The 14,315-nt window shown below is 44.8% G+C and overlaps 1 protein-coding gene and 1 long non-coding RNA gene across 9 annotated transcripts in view; one reads left to right on the top strand and one right to left on the bottom strand.

Moving 5' to 3' along the window:
- Positions 1-9,823, bottom strand: part of LOC118080685 (uncharacterized) — a 54,081-nt gene extending 44,258 nt beyond the window's left edge. The window contains exon 1 of the long non-coding RNA XR_015948455.1: positions 9,462-9,823. This is a non-coding gene — a long non-coding RNA (uncharacterized LOC118080685). The remainder of the gene's footprint in view (positions 1-9,461) is intronic.
- Positions 9,824-9,872: 49 nt separating this feature from the next.
- IQSEC1 (IQ motif and Sec7 domain ArfGEF 1) overlaps positions 9,873-14,315 on the top strand; it is a 321,439-nt gene continuing 316,996 nt past the window's right edge. For 7 of the 8 annotated variants that reach the window (XM_035106282.3, XM_035106281.3, XM_035106290.3 and 4 more), the window contains exon 1: positions 9,921-10,987. In XM_035106282.3, coding sequence (XP_034962173.2) covers positions 10,707-10,987 — 281 coding nt within the window. In that variant the 5' untranslated portion in view covers positions 9,921-10,706. Of the gene's footprint in view, positions 10,988-14,315 lie in introns of all 8 variants that reach the window. The other variant, XM_060271459.2, reaches the window with a different exon arrangement.

Below are 14,315 nucleotides of genomic sequence, written 5' to 3'. Positions count from 1 at the left end.
CAAACCTATCCATTCTTAAGGAAATCAGCCCTGAGTGCTCCCTGGAAGGACAGATCGTGAAGCTCAGGCTCCAATACTTTGGCCACCTCATGAGAAGAGAAGAATCCTTGGAAAAGACCCTGATGTTGGGAAAGATTGAGGGCACTAGGAGAAGGGGACGACAGAGGACAAGATGGTTGGACAGTGTTCTCGAAGCTACGAACATGAGTTTGACCAAATTGCGGGAGGCAGTGCAAGACAGGAGTGCCTGGCGTGCTATGCTCCATGGGGTCACGAAGAGTCGGACACGACTAAACGACTAAACAACAACAACAACAATCCCAAGACTAGCCAGTTAGACATCTTTGGACATTCAGGGCATGAAGGTGATTGGCCATCCACAGAATTTGGTATTCAGAGGAACACTGCTTTGTACATGGAAGTTTCTACTTGTGTCTGCCAAGCATCCCACACTGACAGAGCGATACCAGGCATACTGAAAGAAAGAAGTAAAAATACACAGGGGGAATAAGGGTTGCAGAACCTCTGTCAGCTTTGGACAGGCAAATTCATGTATACATGCACTTTCCTGGAATAGCAAATAAACCTGTGAGCAGCATGTGTGTTGGTGGGGAAGGGGGATTTGCTAAGGAGTTCAGAGAGAAGTTCAGTTACAGTCCAAACTCATTGCAGTGTTTGATGGTAAGATATTTCCTGGTGCATCATGGAGTATTAGTATGCTGGACAACTTAGCAGCAGGCACTGAGCCATAGCCTGGCATGTTATAACTGACACCGTAAGAACTGAACAGGGCATTCTTGACACATTTCCCATAACACTACTTTGATTGTAGCTCTTTTCACAACAATTCAGACAATAAAACTAGTAGAAGTGTGAATTAGGCTCACAATCTTATTTATCATACAATTCGCTTTAGCATGCTCAGTGATAAGGAACATCTGTGTTTACATGTGCAAGCATGAGGGAATACAAACTCTGGCTTTGAGAAAATTATCCTATGTTATGTTAGAATAACCTTACCTCCAAGGAATTCTCATCCGAACAAGCTTATTTTGGTGAGGCTAGGTAATGAACTCCAGTGGGACCAATTATGTAGCCTAAAAAAACAGGAAGTGAAGCATATTTCCACTTGCTTCATAGTGGTGAGACTGAGCACCGTAATGGTTTAAATAAATGGATCAAATGTATTTTGTTCCCATTTGCCCTTGAATAATGACCATTTAAATGGAAAGGACATTTAAACCTAGTTCATGAGCAGTCATCTAACCAATTCTTCACCAGCACACCAACTTGTGTTAGGCTCTTTAACTGAAAAGAACTGAGTTATTCAGAAAGTGAGCTGAATAAAATGCTGAGTTGTTCAGGGCTTGTGGTTACAAAACTAGAATCAGAGGAATAAATTTTCCATGCCTTATTGGAAAGGTTTAGCTATAGCAGCACTATTACTCTTAATAGAGTCACATGGTTAAATCCCTGTGCATTATGCCAGAAGCCTACTGCATCACATTACTTTAATACACATTCTTTGGTGATTTAATTTACTTCTGCCACCAGGAGGGGGCACTTTCATTGGATTTATTACATTCAAAAATATCTTCTCCTCACTCCTCTAAGGCAATAGATTAAATTTGATTAAGGAGTAGTACACTATTTACATACATGGTTTTCATATAAAGAGCCACGGCTCTCCCTTTTCCTCTTTGACTTAAGTTCTTACCAAATGCACTTTTAGAAATAAACCTGTCTGAGAAGCAGCATTTTTATCTGTCTATCATCCATCTATCCATCCATCCATCCCTCTATGATTAAGCATGTAGATTATATTTTTATTGCTGACTATCATGCAGTTAAGAGCCCTAGTGCAACTGTTATCTCATCGTTACTCTGTAACCCTTTATTACTTAATCTGAATAAAAAAGTTGTGGTATTTATTTATAGTATTTTCAAAGGAACTATGGTATGTCAACATACAGAATTTAAAGTGCTCAGTAAAACAAAACAAAAACAAAAACAACAACCATGAAACAATGAACTGTTCCGCAATAAAAAAAAAGCTGCATAAATATGACAAAAACAAAACATTTTACTCAGTTTTACCCCTGAAGACACAACCAAATTTACACTAGTTATCACCACCAAAACTTTTAATGCCCCAAATCTTTTAATTATATTTAATGATTAACAAGGAGCAATTTTAAGTCTCACTTTATTCCAAAGCAGCTTGTTCGGACTTAATGCTAGCTAGACCCTCTTCCCAGATCCACCACCCTGAACAAGGTAGATGAAAAAGCTAGTTGCTGCTTGAAGCATGACTCTCCATCGACTTACTTCCAAAGTTGCTGCTTTCAGAACTATCTCTGCACAAAGAAGCAGAAGTCAGTTCTACCTCCAGAGGCAGTCATGAACATTTACCCTCCATTTGTACTTTTAAAAAGAAGCATTAAGAACACAAGAGAACCAAAGTTAATATGTATTACTGCCTCTGAAAAGGTATGAATTTATTTGGGATTAGGTATGACCAAGTGTAGCAAAAACCCCTTCTGTTTCTTAAAAGTATTAATGAATATTAATTCTTACTACACAATACTTCTGTAAATGGAGCTGATGCATTATCATAAGCCATAGCATAGATAGTGCTTCTAAGATTGCCACTGTAATCACCATAACTGTAGCAGGAAACTGCTCTATGTACAGATTAATTCCTTTCCTCTTAAACTGTAACACAAGGAAACAAAGAAAAAGAAATTTCAGAATACCTATGCAGACCAACAAACACTTTCAGTGGGGAAACATATTGTACTTCAAATCAAATTTAAGAGCATGAAGCCCAACATTGCAAATGATGGCAGAGTTTATTTAAGTAAAAAATGAAAGTGTGTGTGTGTGTGTGGAATAGCTATTTGACAAAGCACAGATCAACTGGCAGAAAAGAAACACCCAGAGTACTACAGACCATATAGCACTGTAGTAATGTTTATTGACATAACCACACATTAGCAAAGAAGGAGCAGCACATTTCCTCAAAATGCCTATATTTAATTATGTGGCAGACAATTATGCCTTAAGATGAAAACTTTTGTGTGTGAAGAAAATGGAGGGGACCCAAAATAGATGTTGCTTTCAAGCTGGGGACTTGCTTTCTACCTCTTCCAATTCTTAATAAATAGAGGCACTCACAAATTGAAAATCAGTTTTTCCCTTTAACCTCTAGCCGTGCCTTATAAACTGGACAGAAGAGAGTCATTTGAGATATAAGAAGACACTGAATTCAATTTCAGCTGCACAATATTGGTTTCCTTTAACATGGGTTCAAGTACCATTAACTGGAATTGCAATTTAGCGCCTTCATCCTACAGCTTCTTGAAGGAAATTCTAGTCATGGCTTTCAGAAACTATGACTAGAAGCCAGATTGGCCAGAAAGGAAGGAGTCATTCCTGATGGTACCAGGCAGCTCATCACATAGCAACGGCTAACTATTTGGATACTTCAAAGAGTGGCAGCAAAATTGTTTTCCATGCTATGTGTTGATACTGATATTACTTCTGGAAAATGTTGTTTATCAAGGTCTTTTTATCCCTTCTTTCTGTCTTGCAATAGGACAACTCCACACCAAACAAATAGAAAAGAGAAACAAGGGGTGAATCTACCAAAATTAATAAGTGTGTTAGACTGTTGACATATGAACATTAACTTATGTTATACAACAAAGGAAATTATAATAGTGCAACATATCTTCTGTCATGTAAACACAAACATCATCATTTTATTATTTATATGCTGCCCAACTGACTGGGTTGCCCCAGCCACTCTTGAGCGGCTCCTAACAAAAAATTAAAAACACAATAAAACATCAAACATTAAAAACTTTCCTATGCAGGGCTGTCTTCAGAAATTTTCTACAAGTCAAATAGTTGCTTATTTCTTTGACTTCTGATGGGAGGGCGTTCCACTGGGCAGGTTTCAATAATATGCATATCTACTCAGAAGTAAATTCCCTTAAATTCAGAAAGACTTACTCCCAATTAAGAGCATATATGATTGCAGCACAACTGTATTGAAGATGGCATCTCAGCAGAGATAGGGACCTACTGGTGACAGTGAAAAAAACAACCCTGACTAGACTTTCACCACATTGTCCTTGGCCCCATCTGGTTCTGCCACAGTTGGATTAAAAAAACCAAACCCACAGTTACTCTTGACCATCCTGTTAACTCGCAGAATGGACCCAAGTAGGCCAGACTCATTTCACAATTAAAATTTGTCCTTCCAAAGAAGGGAGCTTGTTATACCAAATGTTGAGACTCCTTTTCTGAGACCTAGCTTGAGACCTTTACCCACTTTGGATTACCTGACTTTCTTTATCTGAGCTGTGCTCTCTCTAATTTAGAGGTGGGCAGCCTCTGGCTCTCCAGATGATTATGGAACTACAGCTACCATAATCCCCGACCACTTAGCATGCTGGCTGGAGCTAATGGGAGCTGGGTTTCAACCAGCAGTGTGCTGTCAGTGGACTAGGTAGTGAGTTAAAGTGGCTTTCCCACAAAGAAATAACAAAGCATCTAGAGATGTTTAGCTTATGGAAGAAAGAAAGGAACACGGTAGAATATAAACCAAATCATGAAGGACATGAAGTATACTTTTGAATATAAAACACTCAGGACAAATGGGGCATGGCCAACAGCTTCCCAAGGCATCAGGCCTTAACAAATCTTTGAGAAAACTACTAATACACTCACTGGAAGGACAGATCCTGAAGCTGAGTCTCCAATACTTTGGCCACCTCATGAGAAGAGAAGAGTCCCTGGAAAAGACCCTGATGTTGGGAAAGATTGAGGGCACAAGGAGAAAGGAATGACAGAGGATGAGATGGCTGGACAGTGTTCTGGTAGCTACCAACATGAGTCTGACCAAACTTCAGGAGGCAGTGGAAGACAGGTGTGCCTAGCGTGCTCTGGTACATGGGGTCACAAAGTCAGAAACAACTAAAGGACTAAACAACTACTACTAATACATGGACACAGCCAGGGGGTGCAGGGGGTGCAGCTGCCCCACCCAAATCAAGTAAATAAATAAAAAATCTGACGAAGTGTGCATGCACACGAAAGTTCATACCAAAATAAAAACTTAGTTGGTCTTTAAGGTGCTACTGAAGGAATTTTTTTTATTTAAATAAAAATACTTAACTGACCATTGTGTTGCAGATAACTCGGTTCTGACCCCCCCCCAACATAATGCCTGCCCTCCCCCTAAAATAAATCCTCGCTACACCCATGCTACTAAAGTAGTGTTAAGGATGAGAATTCTAAAGATTACTAAAATAATTTTGCCCAAAGTTATCCCTGGTGGTGGAGGGGAAGATACAACATATTCTAAGTGATCTGAAAGACCTAGATTTCTGAGAACTGCCTTATGTAAGAATGAATCTCTTCTGCTCATTGTCAGGGAATTGACAAGGCTACAGCCATAAGTCTGCCTTACTGCAAGTAATCAAAAACAACATTTTAAGATTTCTTATTTAATCAGGTTTGATTTGAAATTTCCTGTTTGTCTAACTGGCCAGTCAATTCCCTGCATCTTCATTCACAGGCAACTTGCAGTTGGCTTTTGTGCGAACAGAACTTGAATGCGATACTGATGCTATAAATATGCTCTTTCTCCCTCCTTGTTGGCAAGCTTTCTTAATTCATCTGGTGCAATGAAGTGAATAGGCTGTTTAAAGCTCCTGGGAAGAATTGTGATTTCTCTCTAAACACTGCAGGCAGGAACCCAGCAGCATCCAGCAAACCAGAGGCTGTTCTTAGAGAACCTTTAAGCCAGTTTATTCAATGCTTTATTTTTTCCTGTTTCTTAAGAGAGGCGTTTTGAGGTGATTCTCTCCAGCCAAGGGAAAGTACCATAGCTATCCTTGACTGACAAGTTAACCTAATTAACCTGTTAATGAACTCTGCTCTGTAGATGCTATTCCTGATATCCCCAGAGCATAGAAAGTGGGGGAAGTTCTTAACAGACAGATGGAAAACATCTAAGAGAGATGTTTATTATGGTCTGTGTTGGATGCTCCTAAAAGAAAACAAATAACATGACTTTGAAAAGTAGAGGTTTGGTTTGAATCTGCAAAAAAGGACTCCGTTCCTGGGAAAAGAAAATGTTTCTTGTGATTAAGCAAGATAGTTAAAGGCACAGAATACTTACCAAAGAGAGAGAGAGAGAGAAAGGCAGCAACTTTAAAAGAGCTTGCCCCATCAATGTTTATTTCCTATCTTTATAGGAAACCTTTTAACCACAAGACCTCCCAAGCCAGTTTATAATAAAAACAAACAAACAATTCAAGTCATGAAGGAAATCTAAAAAATCCCAATAGTCTTAACTCAAATATTCTCCTCATGCTGGTAAGCATCACATGACATCACATGACCAAAGTAGGCAGAACAGCTGCAAAAATAACTTGGTTATTTTTCCCCTCTAAAGAAAGGAACTGTGCCTGCTGAACCCCTATTGGGGAAGCATTCCAAAGAACAATAGGGTGGCATCCAATATTTACCATAGTACACCCATTGAAATCAGTGAATTTAAGTCCTTTTATTCCAACTGATCTATTAAAATACTGTCATTTTTTTTTAAAAAAATTCTAATTTATATAGCATCATCAATGACTATTTCACATTAGAGTAACCTAAGCACAAAATTGTAGGAGCATATAATCTAAGGGTAGTAATCCAACAAAGTCATCCCATTAGTGCAAGGACTTCTGTACACTAGCTACAATGGCTATATTCTCTATTGTCAAAGGCAGCATGCATCTTTATGATAGATACTGGGATGACAAGTACCAGTAAGGAGAGTGCTATTGCACTCAGGTTCTGCTATTGGGCTTTCATGGGCATCTGGCTGGTTCCTATGAGAACATGATGCTGGACTAGATGTGCTACTAGCCTGATCCAGCAGCCGCCTCTTATGTCTGTCTTCACAATGTGCCTTCTTCTCCCTGCATGCCCCCACATCTACTCTGAGAGTTACGCCAACACTCCAGAGCAGATTTGGGTGACCCCAAGGACATGCAGAGACACAAAGTCTCATCACACAGGAAAAGCTAATGGAATGACTTTGCTGGATACAACCATATAAAACTCACTGCATTAAATCTGCAAAAAGAATATGTAAAATATCCCAGCGGTGATAGGGGGGGGGGGACTAGAACAAGAAGTCTTGTGGTACTTTAACACCTAAATGGATTGGTACAAGCTTTTTTGATGCAGGATGTGTTTTCCAGAAAGGTCAGGACACAAATTGTAGGAAAATATAAACATTATCATCAGTGGGGTTATTCACAAAAAACAGTTGTTGTTAACACAGATATTCCAGGATTTCATTTACTTCTGACCTCAGTTTTGACAATTTCCTTTCCTCACTCTGCAACCAGAAACTCAGGATAAAATTTCACTCATCTGATGCAGTCTTCATCTTGTAGGTTGGGACCCAATACCTGGTGAGATTCTGATTTAAGGTGGGTTGAAACAGCAGCACTACCACCACACAATTATATGTTTGTTTGTTTTTTTAAAAAAAGAGAGGATCTTAACATGTTTGGTTAAAGGAGGGCCTCAGATCAGAAAAAGTGAAAGATTTTGATGCAGTTATGAGGCATGTTCAGAATATGAAGCCTTATTCTATTGAAAACTTGTCAACAGGAGTAAGCCCCAGTGAACTCATGCCCAGATTCACACTGGAAGTGTTGGAAGGATACTTGCCCAGCTAGAATACAATGTCAGTACTGTAATTATTTCAGATAAGTCAAACCCAATTATGCACACCTGATTTCAATAAAACCTCCCAGTGAATAATTTTAGGCAGCATATTTATCCTTTTGCCTTGGAGGCTGCATATATCCCCTAGGAGGACGGATACAGCAGATATCATAGTTCTGTTTACAGCATGCTTTGGTTAAGAAACCCATGTTCATGTTAAAACATGTTGATAACCTTTGGAAGTTAAAAGTATGATTACAGAAAAATTCTATAGCTCAATACTGAAGTTCATTTGTTGTTGTTTTTTTAGCTTAGTTTCCTTTTATACAACAGTGAAGTGCTATCCCCAGGCAATTTGAAATGCTAGATATACTTTCATGAGACATTCACAGATTATATATTTTTCTAAAGATAATTTTGAAGGCAGCTTTTTTACAGCCCATTTGCTTGAGCAACCACATGAAAGTCAATGGGCCTGCCGTGGAAGGAGTGTTCTGGAGGTGTGCGATTGTTGTGGAGATGGGGGGGGGGAGGAAGTCCTTACCTCCTCCGCTCTGCTATCAGCTGCCCTCGGGTCACCTCCGGTGCTGAATCACTCTCTTCAGTCAAGCTGCCTATTCTGTCAAGTGTTAGCAAGAATTGCAGCCCAGGTTCCAGAGGAGCTGACTTTGCAGAAGAGGGGGCAGTGAAATTAGCGAAGCAGAAAAAAGCTAGGTACTGCGGCATTTGAGTATCAGTGAAAATTAAGAAACTTAGGAGAAGTGATTATGAAGAAGAGAAGGGTGGGGAGGAAGGTGATTAGGAAGAGGAAAGGAACAGAGAAATCAAGGGGTCGCACTTCCTGTCAGCTCCCTTTGGCTAACATACGTCCTCACTCTTTTTTTCATCTCTCCAAGCCAGCTTGTTTTCGATAACCTCTTCAGTCATTGCGCTGGGCCGCTGCCAAAAGATTTCCCACGAGCGCCTCCCTCCAACCTGATGCAGCCTCGACTGGGGATGCAGCGTTCCCACAACGAGGGTGCGCGTGTTTGTGCTTGTGCGTGGAGTATTCCCACTCGGAGCAGGCCGAGGCGAGGCAGGTTGCCGCTTTGCTAGCCAGCAGTTGCCAACCAGAGGAAGCGTCACTCCAGGCATATGGCTAGAGAGCCGCCGCCTGGAGCGCCGGGTGGCGATGTTTTCAAAACAGCCTCGGCTCTTGGCAGCAGCAGCCTTCTGTCAGCCCATCGCTCTCCATAACATCCCCGTTTCTCTCTCTCTCCTCCCAGGGGGAAGGAGGGGAGCCGGGCGGGTGGAGAGGGAGAAGAACGCGCGCCCGCCCGCAGAGGCATTAGCAATCGGCTTCTCCCTCATGCCATCGCCCCCCTCCCTCCCTTTCCTCAGAAATTCAATATTCTCTTATGAAATCCAGGAGCAGCAGCAGGGCAAGTTCAGCGCCACTAAAGAGGAGGCAAGAGAGAGAGGAGGGGAGGGGGGAGCATGGTGGTCGGCAAGCTGCCTGCAGACGTGGTTGATCTGGCGGGCGGGAGAGCACAAAAACCAAACTCCCGTCGCTGCTGGGATTTGTCGTCGGCCAGCTCGGTGGGGGCTCCGAGCAAGACGGGGACTGAAACATCTTTTTAAGGAAGGGAAAGAACTCGCCCCTCGTATCCCAACCAAACACACCTCGCTTTCTGCACACGCGTGCGCGCGCAATAACCTCCCGCCACCCCGCTTACCTGAGGGGCTTCTGCCTCGCTGGGCTGCCCCCGTCAGTTTCGCGGAGATGCCGCCCAGTTCGGAGCGGGGCGCGAGGTGGGGGAGAAGCGGGGCGCTGCCCTCTCTCCAGCCCACCTGCCCGCCCGCCAAGGCGCCGCTCCACGGGGCTCCTAGCGCGTTCCCCCCAAAACAGGAGCAGCTCTGAGGCGACCCGTCGCTGACTCGCTCGCTCCCCCCCCGGAGGGCGCCGCTATCCCGGGGGATATCTCCACCCCCCCCCCAAGGCGCTCAGGCCCCCGCTGTCGCAGCCCGTCCTGCAGCTATCACCAGCTGTCCCTCCTCCTCCTCCTCCTCGCCCCTCTGGAACCTGCTTCTCAGCCGTTCCGGGGCGTGTATGTGTTTGTGTGTGTGTGAGAGAGAGAGAGAGAAGGGGAAAGAGGGAGGGAGAGAGAGAAGCGCTCTGACTGACTCGCCTGCCCGGCGGCCGGGGGAGGAAGCCGCGGCGGCGGCAGCAGCGAACAGCGGCGGTGGCGGCTCAATCAGTTAGTCAGCAGGAGGCAGCAAGACCAGCTCCTCCTCCCCAGAGTCCGCGAAGCCGCGCGACGCCCAGTCAGGGAGCGGCGGCACTTTGCAAACTCCGCGCTGGACCCCGCGCACCGGCGCGCGTAGGGAAGCTGCTGTTGCTGCTTAAGAGCAGCAGCGGCGGGAGAAGCGGAGAAAGCGCCTGCATGAGCGGAAGACCGGGAGGGGGGGGGGTGGCAAGTAAGAAGGGAGAAAGAGACCGACCGACCAGGAGGAGTTAACGAGGGAAGAGGCGGAGGTGAAGGAAACTAGCCTCGAGCGATCCACGGGGCTGTCCGCGGAGACTTTTCTTGGGGTTTTGTTGGCGAGGAGGAGCAGGAAACGAGCCGGCGGCGGTTGCCTTAAGTGGAGAAGCGGAAGCCCGCGCGCCACAGCCGCGCAATAGCCGGACCCTCTGGGTGTAGGCGCAGCAACAGCAGCGAGCCGGCCGGGAGCCGTAGGAGGGCCCGTGGGCAATGGCGGCTCGAAGTACGAGCAGCTGCGTCGGCGCTCCCTAGCCGAGAAGCAGACTTGCGACTGGGCGGGAAAAGGTGTAGCCGGACTGGTGGCTTGGCTTGGCTTGGAGCGTTCGCGCTGCCGAGCTGAGCGTCCGGGCGCCGCCGCCGCCGCCGGCCCTCTCGGCGCTTTGGCCAGCCCCCGGGGCCCGCCGAGGTGCGCGGTGGGCAGCTGGGCTGGCCGGGGCCATGGAGACCCCGGCGGAGAACCCGAGCAAGGCGGCGGAGTACCTCAAGGAGCTCAACAAGATCATCGAGACGCAGCAGGAGCTGCTGGAGAAGCAGAAGCTCCGGATAGACGAGCTCGAGCAGCAAGTGGCCAAGCTGTATCACGAGAACGCCCGCCTGCAGGACGAGCACCAGCGGCACCTGGCCACATGCAGGCTCCTGCTCCTGCAACAGCAGCACGCGGCCCTGCCCGCCTTACCGCCGCTGCTGGGGGACCTCCAGGAGAACGCCAAGGATGAGAAGTAAGGAAGCGGGGGGGGGGGGCTTTCAAGGGACGCCTTGGGGACGCGGGGTGGTGGCAGAGTGTACGAACCGTCTGTTGGCTTTGCCAAACACACAAACGCATCTTGGAGCAACTGTGGTGCGGGTGTAGCCAGTGAACGTTTGCAGTGGGTGAGTGGTTGGAGGTCCGAAGTAGGTACCCAAGGCGGTTTGGTTACCCACGGCGCTACTGGAGGGTACTTGGCCTCCGGTCTCTCTCTGCCCCGAGGGTCGTAGGACAAACGCAAGGAGTGAGACAGGTTGTGTGGCTACGACGTCTGCGGAATCAACACCCCCACCCCCGGTTCCTTTTGTGCTTTGGTATCTGCTTTTACTTGGTTCGTCCTTGTTTTGACTTCTGATAGATGCGAGCAGAACTAGGAGGCGGTAAAGAAGCGCGCGGTTCTCTGGCATCCACAGTCTTATTTCGCTTCAGCAGCAAGACTGGCCTAAATCGGCAGTCTCCGACTAATTTCAGATTTGTTGCCCACCAAGGCCGACGGGATTACTCTGGAGTTAGAGCCTCGAGCCTTGCGGAGCTTGCCTGCGGGGGGGGGGGGGTGGACTGCTCTAGCGCTGGTCATATGTTCCTGGATTTAGGGGGCTTCCAAGAGGGAGAGATGTTTGGGAAAGGGATGTGCAGAATCCAGCCGGTGCTTCCTAGTTCAGGGGAAGGGGTTGTGCCTCTAGTCCAGAACGAGGCAGTGTGCTTAGTGGCGTTTGGTTGGTGACTCGGAAGGTGGAGTGAGGAGGAGCTGCTGATCCTGAAACTGACAGAATGACGGTCAGTAAACATTGGCAGGTGGCCACCCCCTTCCAAACTGTGACTAGTTCAAATCTAAACTTGTTGATCTTTGGAAACCTGTTTGCTCTCAATCCCGAGTCTATTTACAGAGTGCTTTAATCTTTAATTAATCATGTACTGCTCACTGTGCATGGGGACCTGCTTAAATGCATTACTGCTTAAAGTAAGGCCAATTCAGTAGTAGTTAAAGAACTACACATGCCTGACTCTCTTTACCTGCTTAAAATAGAATTTAAGTAGGAATGGAAAAGCCCATTTCTCACCTACCTTCACAGATTAAAATGTTTAAGGCATTTGTTATCTGGCTCTTTGTATCAGGCTTGGCTTATACGTTTCATTATAAACTTTTGGAAGCTCTTTTTAAAAACTTACACATCAAACTTTTATAGCTAGCTGCTTGGTTAGTTGCAGTATAGTAAGGAAGTACCGTAAGTTCCTGCCCACCTAGCAGTTCAAAAGCACGTCAGAGTGCAAGTAGATAAATAGGTACCACTCTGGCAGGAAGGTAAATGGCGTTTCCATGCGTTGCTCTGGTTCACCAGAAGCGGCTTTGTCATGCTGGCCACATGACCTGGAAGCTGTCTGCGGACAAACGCCGGCTCCCTCGGCCTATAGAGCGAGATGAGCGTGCAACCCCCGAGTCGCTCGCGACTGGACCTAATGGTCAGGGGTACCTTTACCTTTAAGGAAGAAAGTAGATTTGGAGAAGAATATTTCTGCTTTCTGGGTCTGCATTGGTTCATTGATTTACCCCAGAATGAGGACCTGGGACCACATGGTTGGCTTCCAGCTTTCATCAACGCTTGCCATTGGCTACTGACTGGTTGCTGCAGCTGATGGAAGTTTTTCGGGGGGCGGGGTCCAAGAATATCTGGAGGGACACAGGTTCCCCATTCCTGAGGTAAATTGAATTAAAACCTTGTGACTGATAAATGGTGTCTTCACAATTAATTTTAGATCATATATCTAATTAACTATTCGTGCTAGTGTTTATAGTACTGGTGGTGACCAATGTTATACGGCATCTTAAAAAGAGGGCAGAAGGTGCCTTCTGATATGGCACCTGTTGTGTGACACACGTACACATCATTTAGAACTAATCACTGTATGTTATCCTTTAGAATGTATGGTCAATGCCACAATTGTCTTTAACTTGGGTAGAATTAATTACACGATAAATTGATGTAAACTAATAATTGCCTAAGAGGGCTCTTTGGTATGCAGTTACAGGTAGGTAGCCGTTTTGGTCTGACTTAGTCGAAACAAAATTTAAAAAATCCTGCCAGCAGCATCTTAGAGACCAACTAAGTTTATCATTGGTATGAGCTTTGGTATGCAGTTAGTACCTTGCAAAGGAAAGTGATGGCTTTCTTGTACTAAGGTTTATATACATGGAGTGTGATGTTCCAAATGTCCTGTAGAGACAGCAATACGCATTTATCAAGGACAGATCATCAAGTAGTTATTTACATTCCTGCAGCATACAAAAGCTTTTGGTTAAACTACTTGGTTGCATGGCTATATTGCTAAAATTATACATTCCTTGCAAAGGTCATAATCTTTGTGCTTGATATTGTATACAGATACAATTTTAAAAGAATGAACTCAAAGGAATAGTGTCAATTGCTTATGTGCAGAGCTGATTTCAACCAGGGAGTTAGGCTATAGTGGATTATCTAAAACAACACTCTGCTCATTCTACCATGTGTTATTCGGTCTCCACAGCTCAGCTCTGTTTGGCAGGCTGTTTGTTCAGTGTAGAAATATGTTTAAGAGACTTCTTGTTCATATTTTGAATCTTGTCAATGCTCTTCTCCAATTCCCCCCATGATAATTATCCCCACCCCATTAGGTAGGGTGATATGCTTTCTTTAATTATGCAGGGCAGTGTTATTTATTTTAGAAAATATAACTTGAAAGAAATTGTGTTACCAGTAGCTTTAAAAAGAATGGACCAGAAATGATAAAATGGTTTGAAACATACAAATAATAATTATTATTAATAACAATAAATTAATAAAGGAATATGCCAATGGGTGTGTCAGAGCAGCTCCTTCAACAGTTGAAAGGGCATATCCCTGCTGGCAGGGAAGCAAATCTCTTGCTTTCATAACAAGAGGAGGACTGTTTTCAAAACTAAATTTAAATGAAATCCTTCTAATCTAGCTGGTGAGAGTTCCTTGTATAAAAAGACCGGGCTCGAGACCCCCCTCCACACCCCAGGTTCCGTCTTGCCAAGTGACATGCTAGAAATCATTTACTACGATTTCATAAGGTATTTCTCTTGACTCGCTAAGGGAGCAGCCTCTGAGCAATGGCCTTGATGACTCGGTCTTTTTAAGTCTCTTAAGTGGATTTGATGTTGGGATCAGAATTAATCTGGGATATTTATGGAATAGTTATAATCGTTCTGAGGTATAGTCTGAAGAGCTCAATGGGAAAGTCCAGATTGCCAGGCTTCTGCAGTCCTGTCCAACACGTAGAAACTTGGGGGGGGGATAAGG

This window comes from Zootoca vivipara, chromosome 2 (assembly GCF_965207765.1).
Source record: "Zootoca vivipara chromosome 2, rZooViv2.hap1.1, whole genome shotgun sequence".
Classification (NCBI taxonomy): Eukaryota; Metazoa; Chordata; class Lepidosauria; order Squamata; family Lacertidae; genus Zootoca; species Zootoca vivipara.
This window is presented reverse-complemented; position numbering and strand designations above follow the sequence as displayed.